This window comes from Xiphophorus hellerii, chromosome 20 (genome assembly GCF_003331165.1).
Source record: "Xiphophorus hellerii strain 12219 chromosome 20, Xiphophorus_hellerii-4.1, whole genome shotgun sequence".
Classification (NCBI taxonomy): Eukaryota; Metazoa; Chordata; class Actinopteri; order Cyprinodontiformes; family Poeciliidae; genus Xiphophorus; species Xiphophorus hellerii.
In genome coordinates this window covers 9,117,443-9,140,416 of record NC_045691.1, presented here as the reverse complement: position 1 = coordinate 9,140,416, position 22,974 = coordinate 9,117,443, and the positions used below count along the sequence as shown (strand labels likewise).

The window sequence follows — 22,974 nt, the reverse complement described above, 5'->3', positions numbered from 1 at the left end:
ACACTGCAACAAACAACTTGGTCTCCAGTGAGGAACATCAGGACTGACATTCTCTCTATTCATGACCTATTCAGGTTTCAAGTAGCTTGAATTTTTTTTATTTGTTGACTTTTACCCTCTGGTCGTTGCTACAGAGCGCTACAGGCAAAAACTAGCCATACAGAGACAGTTTCTATTGCCAAGTCATCTGTCTGCTGAACTCAATGAATACCTCACAGGGTACTCAGCTTCTGAGCTGGAAACAAATACTGTTCTTGTCCTTACTTACTAAGTGTTTTTGTTACATATCATAGCGTGCTGTTGGGGACTATATTTTGATTATAATGTGAGCGATGAAATTGAAGTTAGATTCTTTTGTTATACCCATAAATTTGAAGAAGAAAGTTGATTTGGATTTTGATGTTTCTGACAGAGTGGTAAATCAACATCCTAAAATGTCCAAATCTTTTTATTAAGAAGAAATTCTGTTATTGCCGTTTGGTTACGAGTGCAGCCAATATTTTGTTTTCAATTAGAAACATCAGCAGCAGCTCATCAACATGTAATATTTGAGGCCTTAGTGCATTATTTCAAAACATATTGAGCAAAATTGTGCTAAACATTGACACTGTAGGTGTTTAGTAGGCCTAATATGAAAAGATTCTGTTTTCCTGTAAAATTGAGATGTTTTTAATGTATTTATTAAAATTTTTTTAACTGAAGGAAGATTTAATTTTCTGATAGCGGATTTAAAAGCTACTGGATTAACTAGTTACCATTCTGAGTGAGCTTGGTGGAGGAAAGCTGTGTGGCAATCCAGAATGTCTCCTTGGTGCTTCGCTGGAAGATGAGGCTGGACGGGATGTTGGGACAGCTGTTGAAGTCGTCCTTACAGCATGGAAGGCCAAGGTAGAGGGCGTGGTTACTGAAGGTTGTGTTCTCATCACACTAAACCCACAAAGATGAAAAAAGGATGAAAAGGTAGAGAAATTTAAAAACAAGGGCTCTTGTTTTAACGCTGATTTAAATTGTAATTAATAAGATCAAAAGAAATCTGATTCACTTTTTTAATCTAACAGCCATATTTTGCCAGAGTTTTCACATTTTGAGCTGAAAGTTTGTTAACTGGTCAGTATAGTGAATGACTGGAAGTGCAAAAGAACTGTGTACTATTTTCAGACAAAAGTCTATAATAGAAGAAGAAGACGAACAAACATATGACGTGTATGCAGCGTTTTTCTCTGACCTTGTAGACATAGAGCTCATGGCTCTCGTCAGATAAAGTAGTTCCATCCTCTCTCATCAGAGGGGTGAAGGCAAAGCCATAAAGTTTTTTCTCTCCTTTATCTTTTGCTATAGAGTGAGAGAAAACAGGGAGAAAATAGAAATGTAAAAGGAGAGAAGCAATGAAAGTTTTACTGCTGTAACAGCCAGAAAGTGCAATAAAAATACTTATTAAGAGCTTTGGGAATTATCCATTTATGATGTCATGTTACCTTTGATTCACCATTCACCAATAATATGTTCCACAGTCTTATTTATAACAAGTTTCTCACTGCCAGCTCTGTTAACCTACTGAGGGAATGCATAATGCACTCACTTGAGCAATGTCTGAACTCAAAGCGGAGGTGGGACCCTCTGAAACGATCAATAGGAATCGGCAGTTTGATCACTTCACTCCAGCGAGGGCTGTTGTTGTGGTAGAGGACGAAGGAGCGATACTCTGGGATGTTGGGCTCCCCTGAACCCAGACTGATGCAGTCCTGCAGGTGGAGCCAGAGAGTTTGTGCAAACAGAAACAAACATGAAAAAAGATGTAATAATTGAAGTTTTAAGCAGCTCATTTTTAGATGTGTGAGGTGTTGTTGATTGGGAACAATAAGTTAGATTAATGTTAAGTATTTAAACTATTTATTGGTTTAAGTAAAACTATTTTAACATAAATCTGCCCAGGGCACAGATACATTTAAGGTTACCTGTGTAAGCACTGATGCTTTTGTATTTGGCAAATTGGTTATGTTCTTCTTCTTACATTACTGATATCATACTAAGCAGCATATATATGTAGGATCACTTTCATACCTTCAGCACTTCCCCATCTGCATAGATGACATACATGGTCACTTCGATGTTTTTCTGAACACTCTTCCCTCCTCTTTCAAAGTCTCCTCGCTCCAGAGTCAGGTACAGGTCATTACGGATGTCGCCTGATTCCAGGAAAAGATGCAAAAACACAAAGCAGGACAAATTAAGAGCAGCAGTTATATTAAGATACAATTACAGTCTGTAACTGTTTCAGTCTGTTCACATTTAAGTACTATAAAACACACAAGTAGTATAAAGGACACACATGTCCTCAAGCACAGACTAAATCTCAGACATACTTAAAGCTGAATATCTTTAACATACAGAAGACAAATGACCTGTGTTATCCGGTGTGGATTCATTTGTCATTTTAAGCTTGTCCTTACAGAGGAGGTGTCACCTCTAATACATCAGGTTGGGCGTTAAATACTCACTCTATCTCTGCCGGAGGGGAGGAGTGCTTAATGTGTGTGAAAGAGGTGTGAAAGATGCTTTGGCATGTTGTGTGTTTTACAATGTAGCCCTGCTGTCTCTGCTTTAGAGGACAGGTTCAGGGTTAATGTTACTCCCTGTGCTTATTTGGGTAATTTCTCAAAATATAAAACTGTAAGTTGGGGGCTAAATATTAAATTCTGATTAAAATACAATAAAACAATACAGGAAGGGTCTGATGCCACAGACACGACTGTGTCTTTTCATGTTCGAGAACATGAAAACCTTGCAGGTGCAGTTTAAGCGCACCTGCAAGGCTAAGATTGTGTGTTGATATATTTTAATACTAAAATCAGCATATGACAATTATCTACAAATTAACAGGTTGGAACGAAAATATGTTGCTCACAAGATGAGGGACACAGTGGCATGTGACAAGATGCCACCTGTGTTAGCAAAGTGTTTGTCCTGTAGGACAGAAGATTTGACTGTACACTAAATTAAAAACCCACATAGCTGATGGAGGATATTTACACATTAGTGAGAACCTTGAAAAACAGAGACTTTACTGGAAAGTTACTTGATGCATTCATAAGAAATCCACTGAAGTCAAACATATTTACATGACCTGTCATAGTTACACGTCGATCTCATATTTCTTTCATGCTGCAGGAGCGAGCATGGATTTATTATGTTCTCTGTCTCACTGTTACCCACAGCGTTATGAAGCTGAGATGTGGCTGTTAAAATGTTAAAATGGAACAAAGACAGGGCAGAACTTGTTGAAGATTCTTGTTGATAAAGAACATGGCTCTGTGAAATAGCTCAAACGTTGTTGATGTTAATGTTTTGTTACAAAAAGAAAGCTGTAGAAGTTGAACTCAAAATGTAAACCGAGCAGGTCAGGTCTTAGAATAAATGAACCAAGTTATTAAAAAAACAATGCAGTCTTTTGTGAGACTTGAGCACCACCAAATGCTATATATTGAAGTAGGTTTTGACTGAGGATTATGTTTGGGTCTCTGCACAAAGCTATTTGTAGATACCAAATGTATGCAAATAGGAGTTCTTCTAATTATCAAACAAAATACAGAGGCACATTTATTCCTGAAATAATGTGTAGGCAAATGCGGTGTGGGGAAATGGCATTTATCTAAATTGGGAGTTTGTCTACAAATTTAGAGGAAAGCCAGCCCCACTCAATATATGTTTATATATGTTTTAACCAGAGCAAATTGAAATTTTAAAGAGAGCTTTTGCATCTCTCAGATAGCATGAAAAAATATTCTCTATTGAAAGCTTTGGGTAATTTTGATGCAAGGGAAGCTTTACAAAGTATTCATTCATATATCATATATCACTTTGAAACTTGATATCAAAGAGATTTATCTAGTCAGAAGTTTTTAAGGTTTTAAGGAAATGCTGGTGAGGTGCATCCGCTATGGCTAGAACAAAATCAGCAACCTGGTTCAAGAAGTGATACAAATTGCTCAGATCCGTTGACCTTGACAGGCATTATTGATCCGATGTGTATTTAGCACCTTCTACTTCATGAAGCAAGTGCTGAAACAAAGAAAATGTTGTTAACCATATTTACACTATCAACCCATTCCAAATTCCTGCAGAGACGGTGCGTAAAATGAGGCTGATATTATAAACTCTGAAAAGACATCAAAAGTAAGTGGGCCCCATATGTCCCCATAATCAATATCCAGTTCATTTTTTAAAGCATTTTTAAATAAAGTTGTATTAATCAAAATTCCCTTTCCAAAAGTCAAATTTGGAATACTTTCACTTCTAATATTTCCCTGATGTTGATTATTGTGCTGAGTTCAGACAGAACCTAAAAATAAAACAAACAGTGTGGGTGGACACGTGTTACCGGAGCACATTGTGCAGGATGTGACTCACCTGGCATGATGACATCTGGGAATCCCAGTTTCCGAGTGATGGCTACCCCCCTGCTAAAAATGAGAGGGTTTTCTCTGCGGACCTGCTCCATGTCACCTCTGAGCAGCTGCAGGGAGATGATCAGTCCTGCAGGATTTCATGGGGAGAAGACTTGAGAATGAGTCACTTCACAGAAAAATAAGAGAGCAGAACAAAAGCAGAAATAAAAGAGAAAAGAATGTAAGGAAAAAGAAAAATCTTGACCAAGTCATTTCTAAAGAAGAGCAAAAATAGCTGCATTTCAGGGCTTAAAAAGACAAGTGCAAACCGGAATTAGATACATGGGTAATTACTTAATTGCTTTCATACGGTTGGTATTAATTCTCTCATCTGAGAAGAACTCTACAGATTTCACTGAGGCAGAGTCTCAAATGACATTTCAGATCGAGACAACCACAAAGTTCAGTTAAAATCTATGATGCTTTGTGGCCACAGGAGCTCAGGGTGTAACTCCAGGTCAGGCTTAGTCTCATACAGAGAAACCAATTAAGATGATTTTCCAGCCGATGTCAAAGAGATGACATCTATGAATCAGTCAGACGATGTTGAGGAGTTTCTCCTGGGAGGCTTGCATATTTTTTTCTAACTTTCTGGCTTCTATGTGCATTAGTTTAAAACCCTTTAACTGAGAGCAGTGTCCTCATGGACCAGCTGTCTAACAGACAAGTGGTTTGAAAGTGACAGCAAGGGGTCAATTTAGTTAATTAAAGTTCATTATTTACTTGATATTTAGCCTGCTTATTGTTTTACATTAGGAATTAATTTTTTCACAAATCCATAAGAATTGATATAACAAGAATATGCAAGAAAGATGAAAAAATTAATTTGTGATCCATAGTAGATGCAAAACACAGTTTTAAAATGTGAATTAAGTATTTTAGGTGTTAGTTACCCTAGTTCAGCTGATAAAATAGTGAACATGCTTCTTTTTTGTTATGTTTCTTCAATTAATATTAAAAGCTTGAATGGAAAGCCATAAAAAAAAGATGGAATCAAAAATAATAAAAACACAATGCAGTGTACCCAAACTTATTGGTGGTTCAATATTCAAACATTTTCCTTGATTGCACCTCCTGTAGTGGAGATCAGGAAGACCATTGATGTTAGTCAAGACTGTGGCTATTAATCCACATTGAAATATATTTGTTGTTTGAACTACTAAAATAGCTTGTCCCTACCGTAGTTGGTGCTGGGCGCTGTGTATTTGGTGCTTGACTTCCGGATGATGTTTTCATGGATCTGGTACCATTCGTTCTCATTGTTACACCTGGAGGCCCAAAAAAATGTTATTATACCAAAGTGTAAAAAATATTTACAAAACAGTTTGACAATAAGAAAAAAAAACCTTCAGTAAATGATAACTGCAGCTGTCATTTTGAGGATTAACTTTTCCATTTCCTACTGAACCAAAACCTTAATGTTTAGTGTACATCTTAAACATAGTCTTATTGTCTAGAGGATGCATTATATATATATTCAGACTTGTGCAGTCAAGTTAAAGCAACTTTTATTTATTTTTAATGTTTCCTCCTGACAATAAAACACCTAAAGATGAAAAAAGTTGTAAAAGAATTGAATATTATCTAATTTCTCCCATCACAAAACACTGGTTATTTGACTGATTTATGCACATTCAAGATCTGCTCCGTACTGAACACATTTAGATTAATGCTGTGACTCAGTTTGTGACGGTGCAAATTTGTCTTAATCAGATCTTCAATCATTAAAGGAGCCCTTTAAAACTAGTCATGTGTGTGAGAGCAGCCACTCACGTGTAGACTTTAAGAACAAAGTCTTTCTCCTCTTTGAGTTCTGAGATGATCTGCAGGACGTCGCTCATGGCCAGAACAGCGCAGCCGTGCGGTCTGCGATACTGAACATGTGGTGGGCCTTTCTTACTGTCATTCAGCAGCATACGACCTGTAAAAAGGATTAAACTGTGTAAAGTTTCTCTGAACTGCATGGAAGAAAAATTGTGATCAAGTTAGATTTAATTTACCATAAATAATTACCAACAGATTTAAAAATCCAAAAGTAAATTTTGATCAATATTTCCCCACAAGTCCAAAAATACAAATATTTTCTGTGTAACTGATTTTTAGCTCTACACTGTGATAAACTTTACAAGGTCTTTTGAGATACATGAAGGCATTTTACACAGTATTTACTCTTTTTACAGATTTTTTATTTAATTTTTGTTTTCCATTTTGGACTTCTTTGTAAAATTTAGGTTTTTCAGGTTATCAAATGCATTTTTACACCACACAAAAAATAACTTGGGTAAATACAATAAGCAGTTTTCTCAAAGAAAAAAAAAAAATCAACCTAACTCTATAGAAAAAAAGTAATAAATGGTTGTTCTTCACTTGGCAGCAAAAACTGCCACCAGGGGTTTGTGATAACTGGCAATGAGTCTTTTTAATCACCGTAGAGGATTTTTGGCCCACTCTTCTTTGCTGAATTGGTTTAATTTACATTGAAGGGACTTTTTGTTTTCTTTTTAGCATTTAGAGGTGGACTTATTGCGATGCTTTAGAGCATTGTTGGACGTTTTAGAACATTTTAGGACATTGGCCTTTGATATCTTTTTTTTTTCTTTGGTAAAAGAACAGAATTAATGGTCCAATGTTCCAGAAAGTTCCACTTCAGTGTCTTCATCCTACAGAATATTTTAACTAAACATCTTAGGGATCATGAAGAGGTTTCATGACAAATATGAGATGGGCTTTTGTGCATCTTTTGGCTTGCAGTGGTTTTGGCCTTGAAGCTCTCTTATGGATGACATACTGTATGTGCCAAGTCTCTTAGTGCTGAATCATGAACACCAGTCTTACCTGATGCAAGTGAAGCCATCAGCAAGTTAGATATTGTTCAGAGTTCTTTTCTGATTTCTTGGGTGAGTTGTTGATGTGTAAAATAGTTTTGTTTGGTTGACTGCTCCATGGACGATTGACCACTGTTCCATGTTCTCACTAATTGTTGATGATATTTCTTATTGTAGTTTACTGGAGCTTCAAAACCTATGAAATACATCTGTAGTCCTTTCCAGATGGATGTCAATGACTTTGTCATCGGTTCTTAATACCTGTACTGATTAAATGAAGTCATCATTTGAAAATTAAGTTTGTATTTACTCCAGTTATTTTTGCCTGACAGTTGTTTGATGATCTGAAACATTTACTTGTAAAATAAAATAGCTAAAATAGAAGAAATGTCAACTCACAGATATATTTTCACTGAAATGTAAGAGTCTTAGTAAGATTGGTCAGACCTGTCCGAATAACTTGTGAGACGATGTAGAGTTCTCTCTTCATGTCTTTGTTGCTCAGATCCTGCAGTCCGAAACAGCAAACAATAAAACAAAACAGTCACTGTCAAGAAAATACTAATTAGTCTAAAACAATTGTCTGAACATGTGGTTCCTCTTGTACTGAGCAAGACAAGAGGAACCTAGCCTTCTGTTCTAGGCTATTAGTAATCAGCCTAGAACAGAAACTGATGAAAAAGGAGACCTTTGATTGGCCCTAAGCTTTACTTTGTATCTGAGTTATTTGAGTGTTTTATTGCTTTACATTTCTGGTCAAACCAACAAAATGACACAGATTAACTGAAATTAATTAGCAGGTAAACAGTTTATTGCACCATACACTGCTAAAGATGTTTCAGCAGTTGAATAGTTTTGTAATATTCAGTACTAATTAGATCCTCTAACACTGACTAAATCCATGTTACAGTTTGCATTTATAAATTTATACTATAACAGAAAAAAGATATTTCTTTTATCTTATTTTTCTCTTTTCTTTTTTCCAAATAAGTCTCTAGGCTGATGCTACCATGCATCAACAGGGGGCAATACAACCTTGCTTTAATCATGCCCGGGTAGTTTCTCAGATTTTGCCTTTGAAATGGCAACAAAATAAATGTTGTTTACGTGTGTTTGTCCTAGTTACCGTGAACAGTGCACACAGCCGGTCCACCTTCTCTGGGTTCTTTGGTCCTCCGTTCTTGTTTAATCTCACCATGAACTTCTCACTGAAAAACACAATCAAAGGTTTTAGCTTCAATGTTTCTGAGTCTCTGGTTTTCAGACACCTGCAGGGATGTTGCTGCATGTCTGATCTCAGTCCTGAAGGAGAGGAAATCAAAGGTGTGAGGAAAAAAAGTTCATTCTGAAGTCTGGCCAAGGTCAAATTAATCATTCTTTTAACTAGATGTAAATCATATCAGCAAAATATTATCTGCTTTCATTAATTCATTTACATGTTTATTTATTTATTTTTTATTTAAACTGTTTCAATTTCATTTATTTTAAATTTTGTGACACCTCTAATATTAGTATATAACTTAACACAAACTGACAACTAAATTTAGCAAAAGTGAAAATGCACATTTAGAATAGTTTACTTTTGAGTTCACTCTTTGAGAGACTAGTGCTCCCATGACAGCTTGCCCAAAGGCAGAGCAGAGGAAGCTTAAGGGGACATACTGAAGCATTACCATTGAATGGAGGACATTTTGTCACAGCTTAATAAATATTAAACAAGAATGCTTTTTTATGGCTCTTTGTCTGCTTATTCATAATCCCAGATGAAAACAAAAAGAAGAGCGCAAGGTGAAGCGGGCAGCAGAGCAGAAACAAATACACTTTTTTTATTTGAGCTCCTTCAGCTGGATTTGTTTTGGTCTCGGTGTTATAAAAAAGTTGACATGGTCACCTTTTCTGGAAATGTCTAGACAATATGCGGGTTAGTTATTTACTAAAGCTTTCATACTCACTGAACTTTTCCAAATTTAGTCATTTTGCCACTACAAACTTGAGTGCCTTTCAGTGGGATTTCATATGCTAGACTAATATCAACTAGTTACAAACTGGAAAGTAATTATTAAATTGTTATAAAAACAAAAATATAAGTGTGACATGCATTTGTATCTTCCCAAACCAGTATTTTGCAGAAGCATGTTATCTTGTAATTAAATAAATTATGTAAAGTCTTTTTGGGGAATGTCTCTACCAGCTTTGCACACTAAGAGTCTGAAATTGTTTGCCCATTTGGTTTTGTAAATCAGCTCTTGTTATGTTTATCATACAGGCAAACGTTTGCCAAAAGGTATGTGCAGTCACCATACTGCTTATAAACTTTACTTGTATAAACTTCAGTAACTTTGTGGCAAGGAGAAAAAAATAAAATGGACGTAATAAGAACTATACAGACCTCACATTAATGTCAAAGACAGTTTTGATCTAACTTCACATTTATTGGCAAATAGTAAAAAGTTTTTTGCATTAACATTTGGGTCTCTGAGCTCAGGAAATAGGTCAGAAGGCAACCCAAATGTTGTCTTTGTTTGGCAGAAGGAAGGTCCATAATGAAACTATAATCTTTATAAACAAAACCAAACGCTCTGCATGAGCAGAGCTTACTGCAACTGAGAAGTAAATAAACACAAAGCTGAAATAAATAAGAGACAAAGCTGGCCATTCGTATGGAATAAAATCCCAATCTGACAGTGAACTACTTTGGCTTGCAAAAATATACATAAGCCTTAAACTTTTTTCACATTTAGTTAAGTTACAACCACAAACTTTAAACATTTGCTTAATGGGATGTTAAGTGACGAACCAACACACAGTAGAAAAGAATTGTGAATGACATAAAAAATTCAATGTTTTTTTAAAAATATTTTGTAAGTAAAAAAATAGTTTCAGTTAAATTTGCATTTAGTCTCAAAATCAGTGCAATCACATGCCTTTAAAATGTACTCAATTATAAGAGTCTACCTTTATGGTTTGCTAGAAAACATTAGCAAACAAACAGCATTATGAAGTCAAAGGAACACGGCAGACAGTAGGTTGTAAAATAAATCCACTATCTATAATTGGAAATGGTACAGTAGATTATCCTTAGCTAAATTTCCCTATATTCCCAGCCCACTAAAAACAACATCTGAACGCTGAAAAGTAATCTTCATGTACTCTTTATTACAGACATGCTACTATAAACAAGCTACTCTCAGGTTACTGTTAACATTGAAATTCAGAGTTTCCTGCGAAGCCCAACAAATCCCCACAACACATGCTATGTTACTGCCTTTAAACAGAAACAATTTATTCCAATCCCCCAGTGATACTGCAGCCCAAACAAATACAACAAAAGAAAATAAATATGTTTTTGTCCATAAACAGTAGGAGAGTGGGACTGCTGTGTGTGTGTGTTGGTAGGTGGGAAATAGGAGGTGATAAGGCGTGAAGAAAGACTGAGATACAGTCAATCTTTGCTCCCGTGTTGTTGGTGGATTTTTATTGATTCAGAAAGTGACTGTGATAAGGATGCTGCAGATGATATGCGGCCAAAATAAGTAACAGCCAGACAAGATGCTGCTAAATACATATTTAAAGTTATTTGTTTCTGGCACCCTCTTTAACATGTTTTGTTCTGCATAGTGCAAGGAAATCAGTGACAGACACGCATACATAGAAAAACGGAGATGAGCTGAACATAAATGCAACAAAACAAAATGCTTTCAGAACAATTCCTGATTGAATCTAATGTATGCAAGCACAGAAGAAATCAAGTGTGAATATACAGACACTCACTCATATATTACAAAGTAACGCACGCAACAGTATGCATGGATGCACCAAATCAGATGAATACTCACTGTGCTCAGAGTCACCACACACACACACACACCCCAACCCACAGGCCCGCACACACACAATACAATACACAGAGATGCATAAACAGGTATCCTCTAAATACGCCATGTCTGCAGAAGAACCTAACGACAAAAACATTTACGCTGTATTTATCAAGAAAATTGTACTTTTTCAAATGTGCATATTAAAATTTAGTGACTTATGTTAGTACCACATAAAGGTTTCAAACCTAAAAACTAGAATTTTCTATCTATAAATAAAAATCTAAAAACTGTGGCATGCATTTACATTCAGGTGCCCTCTATGAATATGCAGAATCTGATTCTACGTCTATGTCATGTTTTTGGGAAATCTTTAAATTCCATACAACTTAATTAAAAGGAAGACAGATTAAATTAAAATATAATGTTTTAGAGCTCCTGTGGGATGCTATGAGGGAGCTAAATCATACTGACCAAAATAAATGCACTGATCCGACAGCTTTCCATTCAAAACACTGAAATACTTTACACACATACACGCGCACGCCTGCCCGCACACAATCAGCACACTCACTACTTCTATTAGCTCAGTGTGTTTGAGTCAACGGAGCCAGTTTGATCTCATTTCAAAGCTTAATGCCTGATTTCTCCAAATTATAATACAGTGGGTGACTCTGCACAACCTTATTGTGTGACTACAGACATTTAAATGTAGATATTCAGTTTTGCATAATATGACTTCTCTAAAAACAACAAGCCTGCAATGGAAAACTACACTTATATAACAGTGTTCCCAATTAAATAAAAAATAGAAAATTGGAAGAAGGTGAGAGAAATATTTGGGCTCATGTGATTCTAACGCTCAAAATTTTTGACAAGACAGGATCCAGAGAAAGATCTGCTGTCAAAATGGGGTCTAAAGTCTTTACTAAACAGAGTTTTGTTGGAGAACATCAGTAAACTAACAGCATCATGAAGACCAAGCAACACAGAAGGCTAGTTGTACCAAAGTTCAGGGCAGTGTTAGGTTGTAAACAATAAAACAAGCTTTAAGCCTCTCAGAAAAACCAAGCCTTCTTCTAACTTTTAATTATGTTTTACTTGTATTGGTTTAACACATAAAATCCCTGTGAAACACAATAAAATCGTGCTCATTACACATAAAAGAAAATAGCAATGTGAAAACAAAAAGTAATTACAAGGAAAACAGAAATTGTTTAAATGAGATGAGCTAAAACTTGTGTAAGCGTCCAAAGACTAATTAACTTGAGAAAACCTAAAATAGAGACAAATATTCTGACAGAAAATTTCCATCAAGACATTCTTTCCCCCTTATTAATAAAGAACAGCAGGGATTTATGTTCCCTGGGATTTATGTTCCCAAAAAACATGTAATAATAATTGTTTTGAGGAGGAAGAAGAAGAAAGAAAAGAGAAAATAATGAATGACAAAACTCAGCATGAATCTAAGTTATACTGGGACACTGCAGGCAGTGAGAAAGAGAAAGGAATGGCGATTACAGGTTTAGTTGCACAAATACTTTTATAGGTTGAACTGCTTTGAAGGGAAACAGCCTTGGTGGAAATGTTGAGTTTAGAGAGAAAGACAGGCATGATCTCCCGTCTGAGCACCTCGGAGGACCAGGTCCTGCTACTAGTGTCCTGTATGCCGAGTCATGACAGAGAAAGAAAATAGGCCCTCAAGGTCAAAAATATTTGTGGGCTCAGCTGTACATTTGTTATGAGAGGGCAGAACTGCTTAGCTGGTTTGCAGCAATGAGCGAAATTAAAGAAGCAAAAAGAAGATAAGATGACAGAGCGTTTCTTGTGCCCCTATTTATTTCATTAATGGACTGTTATCCTCCTCTCTGCAGGAGCACACACACACGTTATCCTCCTCTCTGCAGGAGCACACACACACACACACCCCCGCACACGCCCACACACACACACGTTATCCTCCTCTCTGCAGGAACACCCACACACACCGTCACACCATCACAGTTGACCCACATCAGCCTCTTTACTGACGTTAACTATTATTTGTCTGTTAGCATTGTGTTTTCTCTAAGAATGTATAATTGATGGGCATTCATTAGGAAGGGAGGAAAGAGGTGGGGGATCATATATTATTAACAATAAGTTCTGTGTGGCCGCTTGCTATTACTTATCCCACTTTATTAAGGAGATATCAGACAGGGAGGGGTGCATGATGGGAAAAAGCACTAAAGTGCAAAGTGGTAGAGAAGGACAATATTCTGTGAACGCAGGCAACAATGGAGGTAATGATTATAACACCTAGTGTTGTAAAACGTTTTTGCTTACAGATTTATTCTGTTATTGCTTTTTGTCTCCATCATTTGACTTTCAAACAGATTTTAACATTAAAGATAAAAAGTACCATGCAAAAATAAAAAAATAAAATAATTTATTAGGGAAAATGCTACCTAAACCAACCTTGTCCTATGAGAAGAAGTAATTGTCCCATAAATCTAACAACCAGTTGACGCAATTTTAATTTCACCAGAGTTTTAACTCAGTGACAGTGGCGGGCCTGTTTCTGGTCAAGTGAATTTAAGTCTGGACTTTGACTTGATTACTCCAAAACCTTCATTTTGTTTGACTCTGGGCCACTGAGAGATGTTAGTGTTCTCTCTGGTGTGCATTCAATCCTTTTCCTGCTGCATAGCCTTAAGTATGCTGGGGCATAAGGTTACAAAGTAATTGTCAGGCATTCTTCTTTGGGATTTTTTGGTAAAGACACAAAGTCATGGTTCCATCAATTACAAATTTTTCAGGTCTTACAGCAGAAAATCAGCCGCAGACCATCACACTATCACCACCATGTTAGACTATATATAAGATTACCCTTTGTCTTGTCAGTGTACAGAATACTTTACTAAAAGTCTTTGGAAAATAGTAAACAAATAAAAGGCAGATTCCTGTGTTGATTTTTGTCAGTCTTTTTCTTCTTCTTGAATCATGAGCACTGACTTTAACTGAATCAAGTGAGACCTGCAGTAATTTAGATATGTTCTAGGTTCCTTTAAGGGAGTACCAGGGTTTCGACCTCTCCCCTGAAGTCCCGAAAGAGTCCAGAAAGACCTGAGGCCAAACTGACGACTCTGATGGCTCAAATTAGCATCCCTTCTTCAATTGTAAATGTGGCCGTTGACCGTCAGGCCAGAAGGTAGGATGTGTGAATAGTCCATGTTGGGGGTGGGTATCTATGATACCTACAACTCGTCAGTTTAGTTTTGAAGCATACATGAAGTGTTTTTGGAGAGATGTGACCTTTTGCAGCTGATCCATGATGTTGTGCTGCATTATCCAGGTCATTTTGCCAAATGTACATAGAGTTTGTAAAACATACAATCTGTTTCAAGAAATATGCAAAGGTTTTTCTAAAAGAAATTAGTAATGTTTTTCTTTTAAATAAAGCTAAGTGGGTTAAAAATGACAGTTTAGAAATAAACTAACCAAATTAATTGTGTTGATCCACCTCAAAAAAATCATGCAAAAAGTGTAAGCAAAAGAAATCTGGGAGACTTTGCACATGCAAATTTGCATGCAGCCTTTTGTGCTGTGGAGGATAAATAGGTGACTTTTCAGTCTGATAAATGTCAGTGACTTTATTTCCAATCTGTTCTTCATTTTTTTAGATCAAAGCATTATTTATAGCCTTTTGAGATCTTTTATCCTACTTCATGTTGCCAGACAGCTTCTATTTGAGTGATGTCTTGACTCGATGGAACTATCAGCAGGCTGGTTGAAGTGAACTCAATATTCTAATAAACGTGGGTAATCACAGCAAAATCCTAATTTTATAAGCAACTATTTTTCCACACAAAGTTTGGTAGCTAATAAATAAAATTATCATTTGAAAATGTTCTATTTACCCAGGATATCTTTGCCTGATATTAGAATTTGTTTGTTGATCTGAAACATTGAAGTGTGACAAAAAAGCCAAAAGAGAAGAACACCATAGGAAGGTGATTTTTTTAGCAGCTCTGTAGACATCCTGAAAAAAGTGTATATCATGAGCCTTCATGTCTCAGTGTTTTCATTCTGATTTTTGCTTCTAACAAATAACTTGGTGAGAATGCTCAGTGTTTGTAACGGCTATAGGGGAGAGAATATTTGGCTTAAACGTCCCAATAACCACAGAAGAGAATGTTTGTTGATTTATTAAATTATTTTATTTTGGACGTCTTAGGAATTATTGACAGTCCTGTCTTTGTGAACATGACTGATTTCAGGGCTTCTTCATCTTTTGCATATTTTGGCTGAGGCAATCATGTTTCTTCTTAAGCTTCTGTCAGCATTTCTTTCTTTGAATCATTGCAACTCTAGTGTAAGTAGTCATGAGAAGTCTTAGTTATGGACTTAAAGGCTGCAGAAATGTTCACTTTTCAATTCAAAATGAAGTATCATCTGCAATTTCATCATGCTTCATCACCCAAATCCATGATTTGTCACTTTATGATTTGACTGTAGAAACACTTACTGTAGCTCCATTTTATAATCACCTCACAAAAGTTTGCAATATCAATAGACATTACAACTTCCTGTGAAAATTTCATCATCTTCTCAACACTGAGCTGAATGGTTTTAACCAACTTTCTCACAAATCACATTCATGCACGCAATACCAGCAATAATTCTGTAAAGGAAATGGAGCTTGGTTAAAGTTAAATCAGTGAAACAATTTCATGCATGAACAACCGTTCAGATTTCCTCACGGAGAACTGATAGATGTTTCCTTCCCTGTGAAACTCAACTAGTTTGAAACTTTATTAAAAATAATCAACATGTTGTTTTTTTTTCCAGTCACTACAACTTCAGCAGTTACAAACGACACTTAATGCCAGTGTCTGATAAAGGCATTATTATTATACAGCAATGCAATATGTTCGTAAAAGAAATTTTCATTATATTCCAGATTTACAAATACTGTTTTGTTTTTTACATTTAAAAAAATGATTAAAACTCAATATTGAAAGTCTGACTTACTTAGATAATCAATTATTTGAATAGCATGTGTTTTTTGACTTATGTATTTAAACACACACAAGACATGAAGGTCATTTTGACTGATCTTTCATTTACTAATCAACAAACAACTGCAAAACTAAACAAAACTGAAATGATTAACATTTATTCATACCTGATGGTCTTTCCCTCCCTCAGATCATAGAGAGAGAAAAATATGTCTGTGTCCTCTCCTATGCTGTTGTAGGTGAAGCTCTTCAGGTTGACCAGTAGGTGGTGTGGTACCGGAACCCTGCATGGTTCTCCGTGTCTCTGCCGGCTATTCTCGCCCTGAAAAAAAAACACAAAATAAAACATTGAGAGTTTGTTTTATCATTTCAAGATCAATTACATATTTTTGGTGCTTATCTGGGTAAAGTTTTAAACTATTGTATCTGTTTCTTAAAACTTGAATCTGTTTTTGAAATGATTTTAACTATTTATTTATGACATAACTTTATTAATCTATTGATCTGCATCAAGGTTAGATTGTTTGATCTTAATCTTAACTTCTGTGACCACATTTAATGTAGCATTTTACAACTAAAGTTTACAGTGGGGTAACTCATCACTGTAGAGCTGCTAAGCTTTTGTGTTTTTATACACAAATAAAACTTTGGGATCAGAATCATCACCTATAAAGGACTAGTTGGACTGCAGTATTTGGTAAATAATGCATTTATGTTCTGTACATCCACTTTATGGCCTACTAAATGGAGTTTGATGGCCAATATCTGATTTTTATGAGAGTGGGCAAATTTGAAAAACTCATGCATGAGAAAAGGTTTTAGACTACTTAAGAAAATGTTCTTTGCAACTGATTAAATAATCTGAATATTTACCCAAAATAGTGTAACTGCATAGTCTCCTGATGACGTGAGGCCTTAGTTTTACCTTGTCACTTCATGTGTACTAAAATATTTTACTAAGCAAAATATTTAGTTTTTGTTTAGTCTGAAATATAGCCAGACATGCAAGACTTCAGACTTCATACAGATAGTAATGGAAACATAACCTGTGTGGTGCTCTGCTGGACGCTGTGTCTGCTGGACAGATGCTGTAAAAGACAAAAAAAAACATCAGGTTTATTCTACTTGTGTAGTTTAATCAGGTTTATTCAGGTTTATTCTACTTGTGTAGTTTAATCTTCTGCTATACTACACATACAATTTTGTGATTTTTCACTTTCTTTTATTTGACCACGGTTCTTTTTTCTGAATCCATTCTCCTCTCACTTTCTCTTCTTCACATTTTTCCTCTGCTCATTTTCTCCTCATCTCTTTCTGACTTGCTGCTGTTTGTGATCAGTGCTCCTTTCCAACCTAAGTTCCCTTTCTTCCCTCTCCTCTAAAGTCGCTCCCTCAGATGATGAAAATATTTTAATACCTCAGAGACTCATTACTCCAACTTGTCTCCTTAATTTGTCAAGTGGTTTTTTGAGTAGAGAGGAAGCAATAAGTCAAATGCTGTTTGATGAATGGGAGTAAGGACCGTCACTGACAAGACGGCTCCAATTATTCCAACCTGAGAGAAACCAGAACCAGTCTGCTAGTATTTTCTCTTGTTTCATCTTAAAACTAAGTTTTAATGACTCAGAATGGGTTGTTTACTAGAGATTGACACTAATAACAGACAAATACAATTTTATTGGTGCTTATGGCACAGCTGCATGAACAAATACCTACTATTTCATTAATATAGATTGTGTTTTCAATGGATACCAGTCACTTATTCAACCACTTGTTATTTAAAAAAATCAAGTAAATAATAAAGAACTGATAACTGGAATTCAGATGTATCCATTTAGTATTTAATGTATTAAATAACAGCTCTCTGTTTTAAAAGCCTGATTCTCTACTCATGAAACCAAAAGGTTTTAGCTTAATGTTACATGAGCATTGAAAGGTGTTTGTGATTTTATGTCTCTAGTTTTTGTTGGTAACAAAGAATAAGAATAGAATAAACTGGTGAAGATGCCTGATATGAAGGCATTTTCTTGTTCTGAAACTGTATTTTTTAAAAACTGTGTTATAAAGGGATGATCCTCATATGTTTAGTCCTCCTCAGTTTCCCTGTTTCTTAATTTCAGATCAGTCTCTAAGCAACAAAAGAAAACCATTACAGCAACATCAGTGATTGTCTGAGCCTGGTGAGCTATTTTGAATCAAGCAAAAACTTAAAGTTTTTCCAAGAGACCAAGAATCTTCAAGGATGTGTCTCAAACCGCAGTCACATCAACTTTAATTAGCTTCAGTTATTTTGTAATAGGTTTTTCATTATGGTAGGTCAGGAGGAAAAAGATGTTTTACTACAAACTAAAGTTTGTTCAGATAGCATAAAAATGACAAAAAATGAGGCACAGACTTTACTTTACACATTATAACATGATGCAGTGTGCCCTTGAAAAGAAACACGATTATAAAAGATTTTAAATTGCTTAGCAACTTCTGGGACTTCTGTAGTTTGGAAATGATAACTCTAACTTCATAATAAGAAAACATTTATTTAGAAAATGTTCCCAAATCCATCACAATTCACCTGAGTAATAGCTGAAAACGTTTAGATTGATGCTTTTGTGAATAGAACCATGAAGAACCACAAAACTGGTCATACGGATACGGAGAGTAATTTTACAGTCATTAGTTCAGATAGTCGGTTCAGCAGTTTTGAAGTGACCTGAAGGACTCGGATGAAACAACCAGCACATGGCTGCAGTCTGCACACTAACATCCACGCTTCATTTTAGGCCAATTTATGCCTTGTGATGGTTGTGGTAAAAACTTAAGCAACACAATGAATTGAAACAAAAGAGAAATGAGAAATTACTTGCTTTGATTCTGTATTTTAGTAACTAAGTAGAACATACTACTGTTTCCAGGAAAACGTTTACCTTAATTTTAGATTAGATGTTACTTTTATTTGGTTTTCAAAGAAAAGAAGAAAGAGAAACATTGAACAGACGGGGTTTTGAGCAACAGAAATAGTCATATCATTTTCTAACTTTTCAAAAGGTTGATAATTCATAGGCAGAGGACAGACAATGAGCTTTTGTTATACCACAGGAAAGAAGTTCAAATCACTTAATTTAACATAAACTGTTTCAAATTACATCCATCAGAAGCAAGCGCGTTTATAGAAAAAAATACTCCATGTTTACTTCTTGGATTGATTAATATAAGTCTAGTGTTCTTTCTGCAAAACATATTTCAAATGTATGCCCTAAACCAGCATGCAAGCAAACAGAGACAACAAGCACAGCTGCGTGTTAAATCAACACAACAGGGGTAAGTGGTAAATAAAGTCTTAATATAATACTGACACACCATAAAAAACACAGGAGATTTTTATTTAATGTTTAGATCAAAATGGTGTAACCTTCTAATTGAACTTTTCTGGGTTATTTTTGTTTTTTAACTTAAAAATGTTAAATGTAAAAAAAATAAAATGTCTGATTTCACACAGTTACAGTGAAAGGATGAAAGATGTTTTTTATTGCTATTGGTGAAGTTTTTAGGATTTTACTGGAAGCGTGACATTCCTATAGAAAATTCATGTTTAAAGCTTGCAATAAAACAGCAGACGTTAAGAAATATTGTTTTTAAAAATAAGTTTTATTTAGAATCTATCAGGATACACATTTTTAAAATCTTTAGTACTTGAATAGTGTAATATCTCATTAGGTATAATGGATTACTTTCTGCAGTTTTGTCTTTATTTGCAACCCAGAGACAATTATTTACCTGCAAGGTTTCTCAGAAGCGACTGCTACTCTGGATGCATTTATGCCTGTTCTAATGATCATACCAAAAATGATGTTGGTTAATATTTAAGGGGAACAGTGTAGTGTAGTCTGTCGGCTAGGTTCATATTTGAGCTGCTTTTCTACACAGTCTTCAAACTGTGGTTGTTTATTTGACTTCATTTAAATAACAGGTGTCTTGGCACAGAGGAAGAATTTTTCTGTCTTCCTACTATATATATATAGGAAGATTTTATGGTAGGATAATCTCACCTTTTGTGTGGTGTTTTGTCTGAAAGGGTTGTAAGGCAACAACTTTAACAATTGCAACTTAATGACCTGAACAAATGTCTTACCATTTTATACAAATCTGAGACACTTATCTGGTCTTCATCAACCATCTCAAACTCCTTCCTTGGGACCAAGTCCAGACCCAAGTGTCTGGGGAAAAAGATAAAAAAAGGCATGATAAGATTTCAATTTAAAATTTTATAAAAGATAATTTAGATATAGACCAAGATACACAAACCTCCAAAGCAATCACACCTGAACATCATCATTTCTAACATTGTCAAAGAAATGTCTTTGCCTGTGTTTCATATCTTTTAAATCATGACTGAGCCTGCTTTGATTGCAAATCAAAGACGTTGATCCAAACTTCGAAGACATGGTGAATAAATGTCTTGGTTGGTGAAATGGTTTTTCAGGGTAGGAATAGGGTGGCAGTTGAAATCCACATGGCGAGAATAGGCACCTTATTTGTTGCCTAAAAACTTTAGGACATGGTATTATTAAGATTTATCCACAATGAATATGCATTTCAAATTGTTGTTCATTGGAAACAAAATCAATGTATATAAATCTTTACATTTTAGCTCAAATACTCAAATGTTTCAATAGTAAATAGTTTATTTCCAATATTAAAACCTTTCTAGACTAATTGTATTAATCATGAATACTTCAATATGTCACCACACTGAACCACAGAAAGGGGTTTATCCTAACAATATTAATCCTATGGTATTATGTGTTAAGACTTATGTATTATAGAATTTGTGACCTCACAATATCACCTTTGATATTGTGATATCAAAATATCACAATATCAATATATCCTTGAAATGAATTAACTTTCATTTCTGCAGCTCCTTTTCTTCCCGAGTTCCCACCAGCTGTAAGCTGCATTAGCATTGATCCGCCCAACAAGATAAGCAGCCCCTCATTAAGATGTTTTTGAGGAAGTGTGGTCGAAAATGATTTGGTTTGCTCACTGAGCCCTGTTTGCATTGATGTGTGAAAATCGCTGTCAATAAGGAGATCTCAGCTTGTGCAAAGAAATATTACAGCTATAACAGAAGTGACTTGAGTAAATGTTATTTTCTGAGTTATTATAACTTGGTCCAATAGTTTATTGATAGTTTATCTGAATTCTTTCTTCTAACTGTAGCAACCAAAGCACTTTCACAAGTTAGGACTTTTTTTAGTTTTTAGATTGATGTTTTTCAGATCACACTTTTGTTCAAGACTTTTTTTGTCTCAACATTTCAGAATTTACATATCAACCATGTTTAAAGAAGGACAGATAAAGTCAAAAATTAATTTGTGGTAGCTAATCCAACATAATATACTTAGAAGGATGCAACTTTTAGAAGATGGAGTAGGGATTAATATGTGAAAACACAAACATTTTCTTTCTATGTAGTAATCTGCACCTGTAAAGTAATTAAATCAAATTCCTAATATAGTCAACCTGAAGGCACACAGGAGTTTTATTCCATCCCATCTGTTTTCTATCAGGCTTTCACTGACTTCATGAATCTTTTCAACTACTGGTAATATGCTTCAGTCATCTGCTTCTGAAAATCACTTCTATTACCCAATGCAGGGATCTGGGGAGACACTCATCTGCTGACTTTAAGTGCTGAGAAAGTTTACCAGTTTAAATCAAAACTTCTGTGGAAACTTTCTTTTCAATGATTCAATTTTAAGATCAGTTATGAGTTATGACTTTAAATCCATCGTAAGTTTTATGTGCATCAGTGTGAGTAAAAAGGTTTTTTTTATAAGGATGAAAGATGTTTTCTCACTCGTTGCCCCAGTCGAGTCTGACGGTGATGTGTCTCTTGACGTCTCTGCTCTGGTCCTGTGTGAGGTGACCGGAAAGCAGCTGCCTCCTCAAGTCAATCAGCTCCATCATAACGTGTCGGACCTTGTAGAACAGATCCACTTTGTGTTTCTGATGGACAGAGAGAAACAAGAATCTCAATAAGGAGAGTAGGCTGTCTTTCCTTTGTCTGACTCAGGTTCAAAAACATCTGAAGGCATTTAAAACAATTACATTTACCTTTAAATAGGAGTGTAGAAATAAATGCAAACTAAGGTGGCTTTTAAATTTATGAAAATGTAGCTAGATTTCCTCTTGACTGACACTTCTGTGAGCTGATGAGTGTTTTTTTTTGACAAAGGTACGCTTTTTCCCTTCCCACCATGCCTGGAACATTTGGATCCAGGTGTTTGTTAGTAGTTTAGTCACAGTTCTGACTATAATTTATTAGTTGTTATTTATAAACCTTGATCATTTAAAAACACATCCTAAAGTGTTTTTTTTTTTTTACAAATGCCTTTATACAATTGAAAAAAAAACTACAACACCTGATGGCAGCTTATATGTTTCGCTAAAATATTATCTGATATCAGTTTTATCAATAATTATACTTCAAATGATATAAATAATAACAGATGAAAACATGGTTTTGTTTTTGGTCTAATTCTTTGAAGTTGGAAGTCCTCATTGCCATCACCCTAATCTTTAGCCATAGATTCTCTATCAGATTTATTGATATCTAAGCTTGTTGGAATGAGTCATTTGGTACAAAGTCTCTCTGTCTCTCCTGGACACACTTGGTGTTGGTTCCACTCAGAACTTATTAAGGACCATTTACAGCAGAGAGACTCATTGAACTACTCTGTTAGAGTCAGTTTGCTGCTCAATGTAGCAACTTTTTAATACCATTTACAGAGATTTACCACCTCAACAAACTCAAAAAGTTGAGAGCAGTCACTTTTAAACTATTATTATGCTCTGATGTCCATTTTATCCATGACCCTTCATTTGATTT

At 35.3% G+C, this 22,974-nt stretch overlaps 1 protein-coding gene across 1 annotated transcript in view; it reads right to left on the bottom strand.

Annotated features, from left to right (window-relative positions):
- LOC116710117 (dedicator of cytokinesis protein 3-like) overlaps positions 1-22,974 on the bottom strand; it is a 152,750-nt gene that overhangs the window by 23,249 nt on the left and 106,527 nt on the right. Inside the window, 13 exon segments of the mRNA XM_032548946.1 lie at positions 756-927; positions 1,226-1,332; positions 1,580-1,742; positions 2,062-2,186; positions 4,408-4,533; positions 5,625-5,713; positions 6,219-6,366; positions 7,718-7,778; positions 8,397-8,478; positions 16,253-16,407; positions 17,132-17,173; positions 20,212-20,296; positions 21,943-22,091. Coding sequence (XP_032404837.1) covers positions 756-927; positions 1,226-1,332; positions 1,580-1,742; positions 2,062-2,186; positions 4,408-4,533; positions 5,625-5,713; positions 6,219-6,366; positions 7,718-7,778; positions 8,397-8,478; positions 16,253-16,407; positions 17,132-17,173; positions 20,212-20,296; positions 21,943-22,091 — 1,504 coding nt within the window.